At 42.8% G+C, this 21,052-nt stretch overlaps 1 protein-coding gene across 1 annotated transcript in view; it reads left to right on the top strand.

Annotated features, from left to right (window-relative positions):
* Positions 1-20,165, top strand: part of SPMIP3 (sperm microtubule inner protein 3) — a 32,146-nt gene extending 11,981 nt beyond the window's left edge. The window contains 5 exon segments of the mRNA XM_060142070.1: positions 5,059-5,231; positions 6,380-6,394; positions 10,627-10,641; positions 20,073-20,130; positions 20,132-20,165. Of these exon segments, the coding sequence (XP_059998053.1) occupies positions 5,059-5,231; positions 6,380-6,394; positions 10,627-10,641; positions 20,073-20,130; positions 20,132-20,165 (295 nt within the window).
* The last annotated feature ends 887 nt before the right edge of the window (positions 20,166-21,052 follow it).

Here is a 21,052-nt window from a genome sequence, read left to right as displayed (position 1 = left end):
ACTGGAGCTTGCTGGTCATTGAGCCGAGATGGGTCTTAGCATTGAGATGGAGATCTCTGGGAGAGCTTTCTTTGTTTGATATTACCTGGAGCCAGGAGGTCTCTGGTGGACCAATGTCCTCTACTCGGCTCTCCCACCTCAGAGAGACAGGCCTGACACCTGACTGGAACATCAAGACCCTGTCAGCCACACTGCTCAGAAGAAAAGGGAGTAAGAAAGAAAGAAAGAAAGAAGGAAGGAAGGAAAGAAGGAAAGAAAGATGGAAAGAAGGAAAAAAAGAAAGAAAAGAGAGAGAAAGAGAGAAAAGAAAATTATTAAATTAAAAAATTATTAAAAAGTAATAAAGAAAAAAGAAAGAAGAGAGCAATCAAACCAAAAAACAAATCCACCAATGATAACAAGCACTAAAAGCCATACTAAAAAAAAAAAAACCAGAAAGAATTCTAAGACAAATGGTAAAAACAAAGCTATACAGACAAAATCACACAAAGAAACATACACATACACACTCACAAAAAGAGAAAAAGGAAAAAAATATACGTATCTATATATTAAACAAGAAAGGAAGAGAGCAACCAAATCTATAAACAAATCTACCAATGATAGTAATCTCTAAATACTAAACTAAGATAAACATAAAACCAGAAACATATTAGATGCAGAAAGCAAACCCCAAGTCTACAGTTGCTCCCAAAGTCCACCGCCTCAATTTTGGAATGACTCGTTGTCTATTCAGGTATTCCAGAGACGCAGGGTACATCAAGTTGATTGTGGAGATTTAATCCGCTGCTCCTGAGGCTGCTGGGAGAGATTTCCCTTTTTCTTATTTGTTTGCACAGCTGCTCAGGTTCAGCTTTGGATTTGGCCCTGCCTCTGCATGTAGGTCACCTGAGAGCATCTATTCTTTGCTCAGACAGGACAAGGTTAAAGGAGCAGCTGATTAGGGGGCTCTGGCTCACTGAGGCTGGGGGGAAGGGAGGGGTAGGGGATGCATGGCAAACTTGCGGTGGCAGATGCCAGTGTGACATTGTACCAGCCTGAGGCATGCTCTCCTGGGGAGTGCTTTATTAATCCCCTCTCTTGTGCACCCCGAAACAGTGGTGTCTTGCCTCTTAGGCAGATCCAGACATTTTCCTGGACTCCCTCCCAGCTAGCTGTGGCACACTAGCCCCCTTCAGGCTGTGTTCACATGGTCAACTCCAGTCCTCTCCCTGGGATCCGACCTCCGAAGCCCGAGACTCAGCTCCCAGCCCCCACCTGCCCCGGCGGGTGAGCAGACAAGCCTCTCAGGCTGGTGAGTGCTGGTCAGCACTGATCCTCTATGCAGGAATCTCTCCACTTTGCCCTCTGCACCCCTGTTGCACTCTCCTCTGTAGCTCCAAACCTTCCACACCCGCCACCCCCCATCTCCACCAGTGTAGGGGCTTCCTAGTGTGTGGAAACTTTTCCTCCTTCACAGCTCCCTCCCAGAGGTGCATGTCCCATCCCTATTCTTTTGTCTCTGATTTTTCTTTTGCCCTACCCAGGTACATGGGGAGTTTCTTGCCTTTGGGGAAGCCTGAGGTCTTCTTCCAGCATTCAGTAGGTGTTCTGTAGGAGTTGTTTCACATGTAGATGTATTTCTGATGTATTTGTAGGGAGGAAGGTGATCTCCACGTCTTACTCCTCCACCATCTTGAAGGTCTCTCCAGGCTTTTCTTCTTTTTTAGGCTGAATAGTATTTCATGGTATATACATATATATATATACACACACAATGAATACTCTTATATTTAATTAATATAATTATTAGATTTAATATTGATTAATTATAATTAATATTAATAATTATATTAATATATCATATATAGTCCACATAGTTTTATCTATTCATTTGTCAATGGACACTTAGGTTGTTTCAATGTGTTGGTCATTGTAAATAATGCTGCAATGAACATGGGAGTGCAGATATCTTTCTGAGATAGTGATTTTGTTTCCTTTGGATAAATACCCAGAAGTGGAATTGCTGGATCATATGGTGGTTCTATTTTTAGTTTTTTGAGGAATTTCCATACTGTTTTCCATAGTGCCTGTAACCAATTTACATTCCCACCAACAGTGCATGAGGATTTCTTTTTCTCCACATCCTTGCTAGCACTTGCTATTTGTAGTCTTTTTTTTTTTTTTTTTTTTTGTGCGGTATGTGGGCCTCTCACTGTTGTGGCCTCTCCCATTGTGGAGCACAGGCTCCGGACGCGCAGGCTCAGTGGCCATGGCTCACGGGCCCAGCTGCTCCGCGGCATGTGGGATCTTCCCGGACTGGGGCATGAACCTGTGTCCCCTGCATTGGCAGGCGGAGCCTCAACCACTGCGCCACCAGGGAAACCCTATTTGTAGTCTTTTTGATGATAGCCACTCTGACAGGTGTGAGGTGATATCTCACTGTGGTTTTGATTTGCATTTTTCTAATGAGTAGTGATACTGAGCACATTTTCATGTACCTGTTGGCCATCTACAAGTCTTTTGTGGAAAAAAAAGTCTATTCAGTCCCTCTGCCAATTTTTTAATTGAATAGGTTTTCTGGTTTGTTTTATGTTCCTTTTGGGGTTTTTTGTTGTTGTTGTTATTGAGTAGTATGAATTCTTTACATATTTTGGATATTAACTCCTTATCAGATATATGGTTGATAATTATTTTTTCCCATTCTGTAGGTTGCTGTTTCATTTTGTTGACGGTTTCCTTTGCTGTGCAGAAGATTTTTAGTTTGATGTTTATTTATTTTTGTTTTTGTTGCCTGTTTTTGGTGTCAAATCCAAAAAATCATTGCCAACGCTGATGTCAAAATCTTACTCCCTGTGTTTTCTTCTAAGAGTTTTATGATTTCAGGTCTTACATTAAAATCTTTAACTCATTTTGTGAATGGTATAAGATAGGGATCTGGTTTCATTCTGTTGAATGTGGCTGTCCAATTTTCCCAGCACACTTTACTGAAGAGACTATTCTTTTCCCATTGTATACTTTGGCTCATTTGTCATAAATTAATTGACTGTATATGCTTTGGTTTATTTATGGGCTCACTATTCTGTTCCATTAATCTATGTGTCCATTTATATGCCAATACTATACTATTTTTGATTATTATAGCTTCGTAATACAGTTTAAAATCAGGAAATGTGATATCTCCAGCCTTGTTCTTCTTCCTCAGGACTGCTTTGGCTATCTGGGGTCTTTGGTGATTCCATATAAACTTTAGAATTGTTTGTTTGATTTCTATGAAAACATGCCATTGGAATTTTGATAGGCATTGCATTGAATCTGTAGATTGCTTTGATAGTGTGGAAATTTTTACAATATTAATACTTCCAATGTATGAGCATGGAATATCTTTCCATTTATTTGTGTTTTCTTCCATTTCTTTCATCAGTGTCTTATATCTACAGTACACAGGTCTTTCACCTCCTTGGTTAAATTATTTCTGAGTACTTTGTTGTTTTGATGAAATTGAAAATGGGATTGTTTTCTTAATTTCTCTGCCAGATAATTCATTTTTAGTGTATAGAAGAAACACAATAGATATTTTTATATTAATTTTGTATCCTGCAAATTTACTGAATTTATTTATTAGTTCTAACAGCTATTTGATAACATTTTTAGGGTTTTTTATATATAAGATCATGTGATCTGCAAATAAATGCAGTTTTATTTCTTCCTTTCCTATTTGGATGCGTTTTATTTCTTTTTCTTGCCTAATTACTCTGGATAGGACTTTCAATACTATGTTGAATAAAAGTGGAGACAGTGGACATCCTTGTCTGGTTCCTGATCTTAGAGGAAAAGCATGTCATCATTGAGTATGATGTGTGCTGTGGGCTTGTCATATATGGCCTTTATTATGTTGGAGTATGTTCCCTCTATACCCAGTTTGTTGAAAGTTTTAATCATAAATGGATGCTGAATTTTGTCAAATGCTTCTTGTGTATCTGTCAAAATGATAACATGAATTTTCTCTTTTATTCTGTTAATGTGGTGTATCACATTGATTGATTTGTGGATGTTGAACCATCCTTGTATCCCTGGAATAAACCCCACTTGATCATGTTGTATGAGCCTTTTAATGTCTTGTTGAATTCTGTTTGCTAATATTTTGTTGATTGAAACCATTTTTTGTATAACAGCTTTATTGAGAAAATTCATACCATACAATTCATCCATTTAAAGTGTACAATTCAGTTGAAATCTTTCTTTAAATATAATATATTGTGGACTTTTTTTCCATTTCAAATATTATAATTCTACAGCATCACTTTAATGGTGGCATGGTATTTCTGTATATCTCTGTATCATTGTCTAAATAATTCCCTATCTTTTTCCACATGAAAGTTGTTTCCACTCCTTTTATTATCATAAAAATACTTTGACAAGCATTCTTAGAGCTAAGTCTTTGTTGATATTCCTAAATTCTGGGTTTCTAGGACAAAATATATACACAGTTTAAAGGTTTAATACATATCACCAAAGTCTTCTCAAACAAGTTGCAAAGTGAATGTATACTCCCACAAGTATGTGAAGATATTCCACCACTACATTTTGATCCTTCTTTACCTTTACCTTCATAGGGTTCTCATCTGAGTGGAGGGTACAAGAAGGTTGTAACCAATTTCAGGTTCATCAAACACCAATATGCACCATAATGGTTAGTCTGGTCAAAAGAAAGCATTAGTTCCTTGAGGGAACCAAATATCTATAGAAAAGTTACATTGCAAAAGGGCATTGGGAAGATCTGGAGTATGGGAAGTAGCCATGCGTAAGCAGATCCAGAGGAAGTTTTGATGCAGGTCACCTTCTGTGACCTGTGATTGGGAAGGAGGAGGGATATTAAAGGGAAGAACAGGGGTCTGGAATCCTTGAACCATCTACCGATAATTTTGCTAGGGCTAGCCTTGGAGGTATGGAGTCTTGCCAATACTATCTTGGTAGCCCCCTGGCCACTTTTAGGGAATGGATTTCAGCTGATGTGAAAGTGGAATGCTTTTCTTCTACTGGATGGATATTCAGCAAGCTGTTTTTATTTTCATTTAGACCTCTCATAGACTTGGAAATTCCACCTAAGAGAAAAAGTCAGTATCAGCCTCAATTAGACCAACAAACTCTCATTCAATACATTTGTTTTCGAAGACATTCAAAGCCTGCCGAGCCATGGTATAAAGAAACTATGTACCAAAGAGACTATTCTTTGCCATTTTACAAGATGGGTAAGTCAGATCAAGTGTTCTTACTCTCTGAGAGCAAAACCTTGCCTGGGCCACAGATGAGCATCTCCCATGGGCTTGCCGTCTCAGGGAGTATGTCTGGGACCAGTCACGTTCTGGGGGAGGGGGATGCGTATGTGTCTGGGTGCAGGAAGAAGGATTTAGAGAGCTGCCCCCAGACTGCTTCCTCCTTTCCTCCTCCCCTAGCTCCTTGTACAGGAGACTTTAAGACTGAAAATTCATAAATGTCCTTGGTAGGAAGCAAACTTGAGTCTGACCACTCCTCAGAGCACTTTATCACTTGACAAATTTGTTATTGTGCCTAAACATATTGTTAGACGAATTTTCCCCCCTCATTCTCCTATTTTAAATGGATTTCTGACAATTATTTGATAACTGGAGGTGTGTTTCAAAAATTCTAACTTCCCTATGTAGTATTTCTCCATGCTGCAGCCTGTGTGAGAGTACTGAGGGGCCGAGGCCCCCCACAGATATGACCCTGGGGGGTACACATGGACATGACCTGAAACATTACCTGTATTTCTGTAGTCACTGACACTTTGGATTTTAGTCACGGAATGGATTCCTTTGTTGACAGACTTTCTAAATGAGTAAACCCCAATATTTCTGAGGCTCTGACAGTGTGGCAGGCACATATTTTGTTCTTCTAACAGCTCTCTGAGGTAAATGCTATTATTTCTTGGTCACTGTAAACAGTGACCAAGTTGCAGAGACAGTTAATTAACTAGCCCCAAATCACAGTACCTAGGAGAAGCAGAATTCAGCCCCAGGCCAAGCTCTGTGCTGGACCTTTAAGCTATATTGCCTCTGTCACAGCTGAGAATCACTTGTACTACTATTTATTCAACAATTTTCTTTAAAGCGAGCCACTTTTTATCTTAAAATTAAAAGTAAGAAAACTAGTAGAAGGATGGTGGGGAGGAATGGGAAGAATCTGCCCTCCTTCTTGTCTCTCCTGAGAAAAGAGCTGCAGCCTGGATGGGATGCCAGAGCAGGGCTGGGACTCAGGTCCTGAGGGGACAGCAAATGACAGCAATCAGAAAGAGTGGGAACCCAGCAGGACCAGGCAGATCTCGGGGAGTTGAGCCAGGCATAGGGGTGGTAATGGATGAAGCTGGGATTGGGGCCAGAGATTGACTGGAGGAGTGCGGGATAAGGGCAAACCTGGCTTCTGGGGGGGTGGTGAGAGAAGGTTGGAGCCTGAGAAGAGAGTGAGCTGAGGGAATGGGGAGGAGGGTGAGAGCTGAGATTAAGTCATTTGGAGGAGGGTGGTAAGAGTTAGGGTCCCACAGGCAGGGGACCTTAGGAGGGTTATGTTGTTGGTTTTTTGTCACATCTTTATTGGAGTATAATTGCTTTATAATGTTGTTAGTTTCTGCTGTATAACAAAGTGAATCAGCTATACGTATACATATATCCCCATATCCCCTCCCTCTTGTAGGAAGGTCATGTTAAAGGGAGCCAGCCGTGGGGTGGGGGCACTGCCGGGGCTGAGGAGAGCTTGGAAAGAAGGGGTGGTCCGGAAGTGTTAGTGGGGCTCCTGTCCCTGTAGAACAGCCGAAGCAGTTTCTTGAGAATGAGTGTGAAATCTGTTTTCCTTTGTATGAGGGACTCTAGGTGGCCTCTAGTTTCCAAAGTGATAGTAAACACTTCTTTACAATTCCTCTGCTATGCGGAAGTCTTGTCAGGCAGACACAAAAGGTTTCTCCCTTGCTTATTTTAGAAGACAATTCCTAATTCTTTCCAAACCTATAGAACAAAGTTAACGTCTAGCAAAGCAAATACCTGGGCTAGGTGCCATGGGAGGAGGTAAAAGTCCAGACTATGAGCTCAGCATCAGGGAGCTCACAAGCTAATTGGGAAGATGAGGCAACAGTCAACCTATCAGAGAGTGATTAAGTACCAAGTAGAGCAGCAGGAGTTCAAAGATGAGGTCACTGGGGCCTAGAAGAGCCAGGAAAGCAGCATGCACTAGTGGGGACTAAGCTCGGTCTTGACAGATGAGATGTGCATGGGAAAGAAGAAACAGGGCGACACACCAGAGGCAGCGGATGAGAAGAAGGTTGGGAGGTGTGTGAGGTCTGGGAGAGCAGCGGGGAATCCAGCTATGAGGACCTGGCTGGCTGGGCAAGGCAGAACTAGGAAGTGGGAAGGAAAATGTGGACAGTCAGAGGAGCTGCAGGAGTCTGGAAGGTTGAATTTGGACAATCAGAGCCGTTGTAGGATCAGAGTCCAGGGAGAAACCCAGTCAGCTTCAGAGGATGTTAGTCTGTCAGGCTGCTTAGCATGGGTGGGAGAAGACACAACTGGCAGGTGAGAAGAGCAGCTGGGAGGCCATGGCAGAACCGCGGGATGGAGTAGTGAGAGGCAGTGAACAGAATCCAGACTTGGAGGGCTACAGGACTGGCAGATTCTAGTTGCGTGCTGTTGGGCAAGACACTTGACTTTTCTGAACCTTTTTGTGTCTGTAAAATAGAGACTCAAGTCTACGTTTTAGGATACTTGCTAGAATTGAAAATATCTGTCATGTGCCCAAAACTGTGCTAAGTGATTTACTCATACATGTGTCACACTCAGGGTTGCAGTGAGTTGTATTGCCCCCATGAAGTAGGTATTGTTATTAACCTCATTTAGCAGATGAGGAAACGGAGGCTTAGAGACTTAGAAACCTACTCAAGCAAGCAACTGGTAAGTCATCAGTCTAGGTCATGTCTGGAGATGTCACACTCCCAGACCTTGCTCTTAAAGTGAACTGAGGAAGTTTCATGGGAAATGGGAAGAAAACTCATGTGGCAAAGCATCAGGAGAGAGAAACGACAGTACTGGTAGAGAATTCACAGGAGAGAAATTAAAGCTAATCGCACAGCCTCCCACTTCTACTGCAAGATTTTTGGTGCCTCTGATAGAAATAATGGTTTTAGGCAGAAGAAGTGTCAAGTTGGGATCTGTATACAATTGAAAATATGGTACTGGAAAGTGTAGGCTAGGCAACACGAGAAGACAGAATTGGCTAGTGCCCTATTTAGTGAGGTTTGAAGCCTGACTAATTCAAGAGAAAATTTATGTTGAAATATTCATTGCTCCATTCATTGACTCATTGATTGTGTGTATGTTAGTTATCTATTGTGCAGAAACAAATCATTCCAAAACTTAGTGACTTAAAACATCAGTGATGATGCTTTTTATCTCTCATGGTTTTGGTGGGTTAGGATTTGAGAACTGCTCAGGTGGGCAGTTCTGGCTTAGAGTCTTTCTCAAGGTAACATTCAGTGTCAGTGAGCGCTTCATCCTCTGAAGGCTCAGCTGGGGCTAGAGCACCCACCCTCAAGGTGACTCACTCACATGGTTGTCAGGTGTGACTACTCACAGGGTTGTCACAGGCTGGTTGGGGACTGAGGCCTCAATGCTTTTCCAGGTGGGCCTTTCCAGGCTGAGCGTCCTGATGGCATGGCAGTTAGCTTCCCCTAGAATGAGTAATCTGAGATAAAGTTGGGAACTGCAATGCCTTTTATGGCTTAGGTTCAAAAGTCTTAGGTTCAAAAGTCACACAATACTCAGCCCTGAAGCAGTGTGGGAGGAAAGGACCCAAGGCACGGATACCAGGGGGTGAGAATCACTGGGGTCCATCTTGGAAGCTGGCAATCATAAGATGATTCAGTCATTGATTGAGCACCCAGTACAAACTAGACACTGTGCTGTCTGCTGGGGATACAGTGACCGGGATAGACAAGACATCTGCTTTCATGGAGCTGACATTCTGGTGGGGAATATGGAGCATAATGGAGTACTTCTTTTTTTTTTTTTTTCAATTTTAGATTGTAGTAGTGCTATAAAGGAAGTAAACAGAGTGATGAGTGTAGCCAGGGGATGTTACTTTTAATAGTGCAGTCAGGGAAAACCCCTATGCAGTTTTTGCTGAGTCCTGCAAAATAAGAAAAAATCATGTAAAGAGCATTTCAAGAAAAAGAAACAGTAAGTGCTGAAGCCTGAAAGCTGGAAAGGGCTTGGCATGTTTGAGGAACAGAAAGGAGGTCAGTGTAGTTTGGTGGGTAGTCAGTGAGGGTGAGAGTAGTAAGATGTTTGGATTCTATTCCAAGAACAATGGAAAGACTTGGAAGAATTTTGAACAGAGGAGTGGCATATCATTTGTATTTTAAAAAGATCAGTCTGCCTGCCATTAAGACACTGTTTGGAGAGGAACAAGAGGGAGGGTTTGCAGACCAGTGAGGAAACTGTTTAGTAGTTGAGACCAGAGGTGATGGTGGTTCAGACCAGCAGCGAAGACGAAAAGGGACAAATGGGTTCCAGAGATATTTTGGAGCTTACATCAATTGAACTCACTGATAGATTTGATGTCAAGCACATTTTCATTCATTCATACATATTCCATCAGTAACTAATTTGAGAGCCTAACTATATGCCAATCAGTGTGCAAGGTTTCATCAACACCATGTGAAGCAGAAATAGATACAAAGTTTCTACATTCAAGGAGCTTCGGTGGGGAACCAGCATAGAAATAAGCATAAAATTTCACCTGTCATAAATCCTATGAAGCAGAATTTATGTGGTGCTATAGGAGCATATAACAGGTCAGAGAAATGATAAGTTGAGAGCTGAAAGATGAGCTAAAAGTTAACTAGGCAAGGAACAGGGGAAGAGCTTCACAGAGAGTGTAGCATATGCAAAGGCACTGTGGTAAGAGCATGACATGTTTGAAGAACTAAAAAAAAAAAAATGAGTGTGGGGGCTTCCCTGGTGGCGCAGTGGTTGAGAGTCCGCCTGCTGGTGCAGGGGACGTGGGTTCGTGCCCTGGTCCGGGAAGATCCCACATGCTGCAGGGCGGCTAGGCCCGTGAGCCATGGCTGCTGAGCCTGCGCGTCCGGAGCCTGTGCTCGGTAACGGGAGAGGCCACAACAGTGAGAGGCCCACGTACCAAAAAAAAAAAAAAAAAGAGTTTTTTGGAGGCCAGAAGTCAAGAAGGATATGGCTAAAGAGATGGAAAGGTCAGAACAAGGAGGGCTTTACAGGCCATTTTCAGGTTTGGGGCTTCTAGCCTGAGATTAATGGGAAATGTTTGAAAAGTTTTAAAGAGGGTGGAGGTGACACGATTAAAATTGCATTTTGAAAAGATGACTCCAACTGTGAGGAAGAAAAAGGGGGCGGGATGGGGAGTAGAGTAGGGCAAAGATTGAATATAAAGGGTCAGGAGGCAATTGCAGGGGTTAGGCTGACAGTTTTTAACCTCAGCTACATCACTTCTAAAACTCCAGATGCCCAGGATATACCCAATACCAATTAAGTCAGAATCTCCTGGTGGGAGGGAGAAGGTCCCAGGCATCAATAATTTATAAAACTTCCAGATAATTCCATTGTGCAGCCAAGTTAGGAACCAGTGCTATAGGAAACTGATGATGGGAGGCAGTGACACCGACCAGGGTTCTTGGCCTTCCCCAATCAGTAGAAATTGACTAGAGGCCAGACCAGAAATTCAGGCAAGGCTTTATTGGGGCTCCTGTGCCCACCGGCCACAGGAGGGACCAAAAACAAGTAACACATTCCCTTGCTGGTTCCCCAACGGGGTGCGCGAGCTAGTTCCTTATATGGGGTGAGGGTAGGGGTGTGTCCAGGGGGGCTGCAGGCGTGGCTTAGGTGTTTTTCCCACCCCTTTGGTGGTGGTGTGTGCAGGGGGCATGTCCAATACCCTGCTTTTGCTCTCGGCTCTTCAGAAGTGGCAGTTGGATTTTTTTTGGTCTCTTTGTATCTTGTTGTCCATCATTTGCCCCAACTGTGCCTGCATGCAGTCATTTTTAGTCCCTTATAGTCCCTTTGTATTTTGTTGCTTGGGGAGAAGTTCGTCCAGGTGCAAGCACTGCAGCAAAGAGTGCCAGGTTCCAGCTTGTCTCACTTCCCCCTGAGAGCCTCTACACGCTTATTCTTTTTTTTTTTAAATCAACTTATTTATTTTATTTTTGGCTGCACTGGGTCTTCGTCACTGGGCGCGGGCTTTCTCTAGCTGCAGTGAGCAGGGGCTACTCTTCACGGCAGTGGGCGGGCTTCTCATTGCGGTGGACTCTCTTGTTGCGGAACACAGGCTCTAGGCGGGACAGTCAGTAGTTGTGGCTCATGGGATCTAGAGCGCAGGCTCAGTAGTTGTGGCTCACGGGTTTAGTTGCTCCGCGGCATGTGGGATCTTCCCTGACCAGGGCTCAAACCCATGTCCCCTGCACTGGCAGGCGGATTCTTAACGACTGCGCCACCAGGGAAGCCCAACACCTTTATTCTTAAGGGGTAAGGGGCCGAAGTTCTCTTCCGAAATTTCTTCCTGCTGGACAGGGGCCGCAGACCCTAGCCTACCCTAGAGGTGTATGAGTCCCTCACTGACTGTCCCAAGGACCTGTAGGGACCTGGGCCACTCTCTGCTGGAATGGTTTGAATTCCTTGAGTCATCATGAGACTTACTTCAAACTGTTGGAGCCTAGAAGACACAAATTTAACCAAAAGGTTAAACAAACCAGGGCTAAAAAGGAGGAGAACAGCAATAGCCATTAAAGGGTTTAGAAAGGAAAGGAACCAGATTAACTTTGGGAGGGTTTCCTTAACTGTTGACCACACAGAGGAGGCTATGTCATCCCTGCCAAGAAGCCATTCTGTTTGGGTGTATACTTTGTTAACCTCAGGGTTAAAGTTTAACATGTTGCTCTATTTTTAGAATGGAGGTTCTGGACCTGTTGGTCCCAGCTCTCCTTCTTGAACCACAAATTCTTAGTCACAGGTTTACAACAGCAGGGAAGACAACAGAGTAGTAGATAAAATATAGCATAAATCAGTATGACTGAAAAGAAAAGGGTTATGAGAAAATGAAAACCTCCTGCCAGAAAGTTTTTTATACCTTGTGGAATCCAAGAGAACAAACTAGATAAGCAGTTTTCAATTTCCCCGCCCATATTGAATAGCAAGAATTGGTGATTCATTGTCTGCTGAACCCAGGTGGCTTGTCGAATTTTCTCAATGTTGGTTTCTACCTGGGAAGAGGTGTTGACATATGTGCAAAACAAGAAGTATTGGCAATTGCACATACCCCTCTTTGTTCTGCCAATAGATGATCGAGGGCCAATAGATGATCGAGGGTCAAGTACCACCTTGGGCAGGGACTCTAGATCCCTCCCCAGATGGAGAGAATCATGTAGTCCTTTAATAATTTTCCACTGCTCAAAAAGGGATATGAGTAGTTTTTCACGTATGTGCCACCAGCCATCTGTTCTCTTAGTTCTCCCTTTGTCTCGTGCCCTGGTCTCCTTAGAAGTTGAGTATCTAGGTATAGCGTTAGAAGGGGTAAGGGATGGGATTAAAGCCATTTCTGTTCTGGGCATCAGGGCTGTTTCTATGCCTCCCAATCTGCCCTGTTGTTCCCTTGGGTAATTTGAGATTTTTCCTTTTGGTGCCCGCAGCAGTGAATGACTGCTACTAGTTTTGGTTTTGAGCTGCTTCTATGAGATGTAAAATCTTAGCTCCATATTTCACAGGGGAGTTTTTTGCATTTAAAGTCCTCTTCTTTCCAGATAGCTGCCTAGACGTGTAAAACAAGGAAGGCATATTTTGAGTCTGTATATATGTTTATAATTTTTCCTTCCCCTAAGGTTAAGGATCAAGTTAGTTCTATTACCTCAGCCCTCTGGGCTGAGGTGTTAGGTGGCAAAGGTTTTGCTTCTGTAATGCTATAAACACTCACAATAGCATACCCTGTCCTACTGACTCCCTCTTTAATGAAACTACTGCCATCAGTAAATCATGCTTTCTCAGGGTTTTCTATGGCCTGGATTGTTAAATCAGGCCTACAGGCATAAACCAGGTCCAGGGTCTTAAGGCAGGAATGTGTTAGTTCTGGGCTTTCTGCGTAGCTTTCTGTGTAGCCGGGTTGAGGGTGTGGCAACTTTTGAGAGTTAGCTCTGGGGAGTCAAGGAGTAAAGCCTGGTACTTAGTAAGGTGGCCTCCAGTTAGCCAATGGTGGCCTTTAATCTCCAGTATCCCTTGTACTTGATGAGGGGTCTGGACTCCCAGCGGCTGTCCAAAGGTAAGCTTGCTAGCTTCTTCCACTAATAAAGCAGTGGCAGCTACCACCCAGAGGCAGCCAGGCCAACCTCGGGCGATGGAATCTAGTTGTTTGGAAACATAGCCTCTAGGCTGAGGGGCTTCTCCTAGCTTTTGTACAAGGAGCCCCCAGAGCTGTCCCCTGCTTTCCAGCTATGTACAAGGTAAATGGCTTTTTTGAATTAGGGAGACCCAGAGCAGGATCTCTGGTGAGGGCCTGTTTGATATTATTAAAAACCTTTTCTTGTTTCCCCCGTCCAAAGTAATGGTTCTGTATCTGGGCCTTTAGTGGCTTCATATAGAGGCTTAGCCATTAGTCCAAATCCTGGGATCCAAATTCTGCAAAATCCTGCCATGCCTAAGGGAGTACAAAGATTTTTTTTTTGTCTTTGCAGCACTTAGGCCTAATATAGCTTGTTTTCTATCTGGAGATAACTGTTTACTTCCAGGGTTTATAATATATCCCAGATATTTAACTTGTTGTTGTTTTGAAATTTGTGCCTTTTTCTGGGATATCCTGTAACCCCAGGCCCCAAGGAAATTAAGGACTTCTGTGGTATTCTGATCTGAGGCCTCCATGGTGTGGCTGCATATTAATATATCATCCACATACTGTAGAATAGCTTCTTTTAGGTGTATTTCCCTTAGTTCTTTTCCTAGGGCCTGGGTGAACAATTGTGGACTGTCCCAAAACCCCTGAGGCAATACTGTCCAGGTATATTGTTGCATTTGGCCCAAGTGAGGGTTGAAGGCAAACAGATCCTGTAATGAGGGATGAACTGGGATGCAAAAGCAGGCATCCTTGAGGTCAAGCACAGTAAACCATTTGGCATCTCCAGGTTTCTGGACTATATATTGTAAGGACTGTCTACAAGGGGATGTATAGGGACCACTGCATCGTTTACTGCTCTAAGGTCTTGTTCCATTCAATATTCCCCATCTGGCTTAACAACTGGCAGAATAGGGGTTTTGCATGGAGGCTGACAGGGCAGTAAGAGGCCATGTTTTAAGAATTTATTTATGAGGGTCGCAAACCCTTTTTTGCTTCCGACTTTATGTGATAGTACTTTCTCTTGTTAGGATGAGCGACTTCTGGCTTAAGGCTAATTTTTATAGGTTGGGCATTTATAGCCTTCCCAGGGATTCCTTTGTCCCAAACTGCAAGGTTTAGTGTAGAATATGGCTGGGAATTAGACCCCTGTTCTTCCAGCTGATTTGTCTTAGAGCCAAGAAAAGGGGCTGCTGGGGGTCTCCTAATTGTAATATGGCTCCAAGGGAGGCCAGAAGGTCTTTCCCCTGTAGTGGGGTAGGACACTCAAGCCCAACTGAAAAGCTGCGGGAGATCAAATGCTGTTCACATTGGCAAGTGAGAGGCCCAGTAAAGTAATGAGTGTGAGGCTTTCTGTCAACCCCAGTCACTGTACAGCTTTTAGAGGAGAGAAGTCCAGTGTGAGAGATCAGGACAGAGTAAGTGGCTCCCGTGTCAATTAAAAAACTGATTTTCTTACCTGCCATGTTAAGGACCACCAAGGCTCCTCAAAGGAGATAGACATCTTGTGAAGGGGAGCTGCCAGAACCCCCGGGCCACCTCAGTCATCCAGCATGGCCGTATTGGGAGTGGGAGTCCCCGCTTCGCCTTTGGGATAGGAGAAAGTCTCACTTCCAATGACCTGTTTGTTTACAGACTGCGCATGGACCAGGGACCTTTTTTTTTTTGGCACTCCTGGGCCCAGTGGTCAGTTGACTTACATTTGCAGTGTTCCCCCTTGCGGGATGGATGGTTAAACTTCCTTGGCCCCTTTAGGTTGCCTTGAGGTTACACGGCATGACAGGCAGCAACAGCTATCAGTTTAGCATGAGCCCTGGCCTGCCTGTTTTCACCTTGGGTTCTCTCTTCTTCCTCAGCTTGATCTCGATTATTAAGTACTCCAAAGGCCACCTCTAGGAGTTGGGGCCTAGGGGTTTGTGGGCCTAATTGTAGCTTCTGGAGTTTCCGCCTAATATCAGGAGCATACTGGCTGATAAAATGTTGTCCCAGCAGGGATTGACCCTTGGAAATGGACAGCGCAATATTAGTAAATTTTCTAAAAGCCTCCATAAGCCGTCCCTGAAAGAGGGCTGGATTTTCTTTTTCTTCTTGGGTCACTCTTTTAACCTTTTCATAGTTAACTGGCTTTTTTTTTTTTTTAATTTATTTATTTTTGGCTGTGTTGGGTCTTCGTTTCTGTGCGAGGGCTTTCTCCAGTTCTGGCGAGCGGGGGCCACTCTTCATCGCGGTGCGTGGGCCTCTCACTGTTGCAGCCTCTCCCGTTGCGGAGCACAGGCTCCAGACGCGCAAGCTCAGTAGTTGTGGCTCACGGGCTTAGTTGCTCCACGGCATGTGGGATCTTCCCAGACCAGGGCTCGAACCCGTGTCCCCTGCATTGGCAGGCAGACTGCCAACCACTGCGCCACTAGGGAAGCCCTTAACTGGCTTTTTGATATACTTTCTCATCCCTTCTAATACCCATTGGATCATGTGATTTCTGGCTTCTGTTCCCTCCCAGGAATTATCATTCTAATGGGGCTCCTGATTTGGGAATGCATCTCCTCCCATAACAAAAAGTTCGTGTTGGTCCCCGGCAAGCTGGTCAGTGTGCCCCTGGGCTGCTGCCCAAATTCTCTGTTTCTCCTCAGGGGTACAGCAAGTAGATAGGAGTATCTGGACATCCTTCCAAGTTAAATCAAAGGCCAGAGTTAGGGCCTGAAACCCTTCAGCAAACTTTGACTAGGGTCTTCAGAAAATCAGCCAGTCTCTGTTTGCATTGGGCTAAGTCAGTCAAAGAGAAGGGCACATGTGTTCTGGTTGTCCCTTCACCTTTTGCCGCTTCCCTAAGAGAGCATATTTTTCCTGATCCTGGGTGCTAGGAAGCTCCACTGTGAGTTACCTCAGAGGGACTAGTCTCCTTTCTGGGGTAATGGAGGGTATAAAGGGACATAGGGAGGTGGAGTTTGGGACTTGTCAGAGGGATCTGGAGAAGTAGGTGCCTCTGGGGAAGTAGGTGGCTCTGGAGAGGTAGGTAGCTCTGGAGAAGCAGTGGAGACTTGGTTTCCCCCCTGAGAACTGGGGAAGATTAGAAGGGGATCATCTAAAATGTTGGGAGTGTTTTCTGATTCCCCAGGCTTTTGATTACAGGAGCCACACAGAGCGGGGTTTTGGTAAAGGACCATGAAGGCTTGAACATAGGGAACCTCAGTTCATTTTTCCATCTTGCAACAGTAAAGATCCAATTGCAAGATGATATTGTAATTTAGAGACCCATTTTCAGGCCATTTTTATCCATCCCCACAACTTATATAAAGGCCAGGCAGTGTTACAGTAAAGTGTAAGTTTTCCCCTTTTTAGCCCATCTAGTTTTTAAAATTTCCAATTTTTAAGAATACATTCCAGAGGTGTTTCTTCCAGCTTAGAAGAGGGTCCTTCCATGTTGAGTAACCTGCAAACAAGAAAGAGCACTCCTAGATATGAAGTCTGGTGTCCTGGAGACATTTTACCAGGAGGCCTTTGTCAGAAGGGGGTTGGAGTGTCTTCCAAATTCCCTTCTTACCTAATGGGATTTTGAGCGTCCTCTACTTTCCCATCAATTCCTAACCAGGCATCTCTGGTCGACCCTGTCCCTCATGCAAGGGCTCAGTGCCAGCACGTTGCCAGGGCTCTCCTTGAGGAGGATCTGCTATCTATAAAGCTTATGTCTTATAACAAGTTTCCCTAGGTTGGGGTGTATTCCTCAAGAATGAGCTTCTATAAAGCCTAGGATGTGGGCTGCTTGGAAGTGACCAGCCCAATAGGTAGTCTGTAACAAGGTCTGGGCTGCCAAGGCCTGGAGTGAAGGGGGTCCTAGAGGTGCAAAAAGGAACTCCTGGAGGAACTGGAGTTGGGCGTAATGAAAAATGCCACGGGAGTCAGGACCTGAGGGCCTAGAGGTGGGAGTATTCCCATAGGGGATTTCTGGACATAGAGTAAGGCGAGAGACTAGACAGCAGAAGAACCCAAAACCCTTTCCCCTACCTGTTTGGTGGTTACGATAAAACTGGGGAGAGCCTGATGATTCCATTTGACACGGGCAACAGCGAGTTTGGACAATGTTTCCCATGTAATTTAACATACCAATTGAACCCAATTAGTTTAGGATCTCTCTTTGGGTTGCTCCAAGGGCCATTGGAAGCACCCCAAAGTTAGCTGGAGGTCAAAAGAACTTGATATTTGGGAAGTCTGTCAAAAATTTCAAAAAGTTTTAAAACAACCAATCAGATAGAATCATAGGTCACCATGAAAAAATTATTCCTTGAGCTAAGGTGAAAGAAAAGATTGCAAAAGTAAATACAGATCACTTAAAGGCACAGAAATTCACACAATCTGTTATCAAAAGCAGCATTCCAGGAAAACTTTGCTCTCTTATGAGAGAGAGAAACCAAATCCAGTCTTGCATCCGCCTACTCTTAATAAAATCCATTTACCTAACTGAATTTAATCCAACCTTAGAAAATCCTGAGCACATACAAAATTCTCTTCTCAGTGTTCCTTTTCCACAAACCTTCTGCAAATTTCTGTAGCCATATTTTGTCCCTTATTTTTTCCCATTCAGAAACAACCAGCTCTAGGACAAAATCATCCTTTTTTCCTTTCAACAAAATATATTTCCACTCCTCATACCTTCTTTTCTGAAAACACACATCCTATTTTCCTTAAGCCACCATGAACTGTCTTTTACATTAGCCTTCTATAGATTGGTAGAGAACATCTCAAGGTGGCACCAAACATCTTTAGTTTCTCTCTCACAAGAAGACAAAAGTAGGTAAAGTTAGACATGTTTAACAATTAATGTTCCAAAATTTTATCTTATCTGAAATGGCCTGGATATTCAATGAATTCTTAACATTTAACTTAATTTTGTTTCAAGTTACCAAAATTTGGAGAGACTATTTTAGATGGACATTACCAAAACATAATTATTCCTATAGAGTTTAACAAAAAGCTCTTATCTCAGTTACATTTACTTAAAAGTTTAATCATAGCAGGTTATTTTCCCTGTTGACAAATTTCATAACAGAAACAATATGCAATTATGGACTTTCAATAGCCCTAGGTACAATGAAAGTATTGTGCTTAATGTTGATGTCTCTAAAGACAGGTCTGTATTAATTAAGACCACAAGCTTAAGCTAGCTCTAATACCAAATATTAATTCAATATTAAATATTTCCCAGATCACATGAACCTGAAATGTATTCTAGTGAGCTTCTTTTATATTTCTAAGAATGTATATAAGCACTCAATTTCTTTTAAGCAAATTAAATACAGCTCATTTACAAGTTAATTTTTACATAAAGACAGACAGAACCAGAGATCTCACAGTTTTTCTGCTTGAATTTAAAATGCCTTTTTTTTTTTTTTTTTCCTCAGTCTGGAGAACTACAGATGGATCAGGTAGTTCCTGAGAGCCCAGGCAGAATAGTTACATTGCAAAGGCAGAAGAGAGATGCAAGCTCCTCTCCGTTTTGTTTGTTTGTTTGTTTGTTTGTTTTTTGCGGTACGCGGGCCTCTCCCGTTGCGGAGCACAGGCTCCGGACACGCAGGCTCAGCGGCCATGGCTCACGGGCCCAGCCGCTCCGCGGCATGTGGGATCTTCCCGGACCGGGACACGAACCCGCATCCCCTGCATTGGCAGACAGACTCTCAACCACTGAACCACCAGGGAAGCCCAAGGTGTAAGGTTTTTTTATCTTATCCATTGACCAGTCTTTGTGATCAGATTTTAAGGGCAGAGCTTATGTCTAGATTAGCAATGATTTGCATTTCATGTGCAGTTCTTATCTCTTTTGGGAACAGTTGAAGAACAGATTATGTATAGATTATGATAGATCATGGTTATTGCCTAAGAAATTCTTCCTCAGTAAAATTCTTTCTCAGCACATAGGGTTCATTTATTTATTTCGGAAATATTTATTAAGCATTGACTATGTGCAAGACACAGTAGAAGAGATGAAGACTTTGTCCTCAGAGAATTAATAGCCTGGAAGGCTTAGATGGCCCCTCAGATGAAAACTGCCTTTGTTTTATGCACCCTGGTGCCAAATAATTCAAAAACCTCATTCTTCCAAAATAAAATATATTCTTTCAGCAGCAGTGTGACCCTTAGACTCTCTGACCTTCAGTTTTCTCATGTGCAAAAAGGATAAAAATAGTATTTACCTAATAGAATTGAGATACCCGTATAATTTAGCATTGTGCCTGTACATAACATTAAGAAACCTCCAAAAAGCAGAACTGTTGGTGACTGTAGACAAGGGGTTATAAAACATGAGGGAACTCCATTGGGTATGAATTTAGGGACGTAACAACTGCAGTTTGATACAAAGATGATACAAAGTGGCCTGTTTATAATGTAGGGCTTAAAGGGTTGGGGGGGTTGTCTAGAATTAGAATGTAAGCATGCAAATTTATATGATTTATTTCGTTTTATTTACACTTTGGAATAATCCAATAATATGCTTCTTAATCAGAGACTGAACCACAGAAACAACCTTCTAAATCCTTTTTTTCCACATCTTTTAAATATATTCCTTTGTCTTAAATCCTGTAAATTATTTTGTTATTGCACACAATTGTTGAAAGGACAGTGTGTTAAAATCAAGTAGTCTTAAAATAAATCATTAATTTGTTTTACATTCCAGATGGGGACCAGAAATTAGCCAGTTTCATCGAATCCTAGACCACTTAATTCACTGCCAGGGCATTACTGTTGTGAAGAGAGGTGGCTTTGAAAGAAAGGCTTTTAAACTAAAGTAACCATGGCATTTGAACAAAATAACATTTGGCATTCTTAAGTGGCTCTTTTAGACTGAAATAATGGTAACAGAACTACTTTTATGTGTATATCCAGATGGCTACAATCCTAAAATATTTACATGTTGCAAATTCTTTTCACATTAAGTTGGTCAGCCTAGGGCAGGGAATCAAGATCAGCCTTAAGAAGACTTGTCACCTGTTCTTAATGCCCCACTACCAGACTTGTTGCTGGTGTTGGCAAACCATCTCACATTTAGTCCAGTGGTTTTATGTGGGACCAGGTAAGAATATAATTGCCTCCGCCCAATAACTGCATCACTGTTGGAAAAAAAAAGCAGCAGCAGCATCTGAGGATGTAGCTAAGGAGGAAGATTACTGGCATCACAGACCTGGAAGGTGATTTGGATGCAGAACCCCAGATATGACACAGGGCTGTAGTGAGATGTGGAGCTGGTAGAAAGAAAGATTAGTTGAAAGTCTAGATACAGGAGTTAAGATCCCTATCCTGACAAGAAGAATGCCTGACAATTAGGCATCAACTCCCTGGGCAAAATGCTAGAGGTTCTTCTCTAAGAAATGAAATGATCCCAAAGGAAAGAATCCTACATTCTGTTCCCTAGGGACCCCCCCAGCATAGTAGTTGGTTCTTTACTCAACACCCCAAAGTGAAGTCTACCAGTTAATAAACTCCCCCCAAGAACACAGAGTTACATATATATATATATATATATATATATATATATACACACATGTATATATACATATATCTCCACTGTCTTAGTCTTAGTTGTGAACAGCCAACCAAGGATCACCAGAGAGTTGAAAAAATACTACAACATGAAAGACAAAGATCAAAATAAACAAAACAAACAGAAGAAATTATCCCA

The sequence above is a fragment of the Lagenorhynchus albirostris genome, chromosome 2, assembly GCF_949774975.1.
Source record: "Lagenorhynchus albirostris chromosome 2, mLagAlb1.1, whole genome shotgun sequence".
NCBI classification, from domain to species: domain Eukaryota; kingdom Metazoa; phylum Chordata; class Mammalia; order Artiodactyla; family Delphinidae; genus Lagenorhynchus; species Lagenorhynchus albirostris.
The sequence above is the reverse complement of the archived record's forward strand: the minus strand, read 5'-3'. Positions and strand labels throughout refer to the sequence as shown.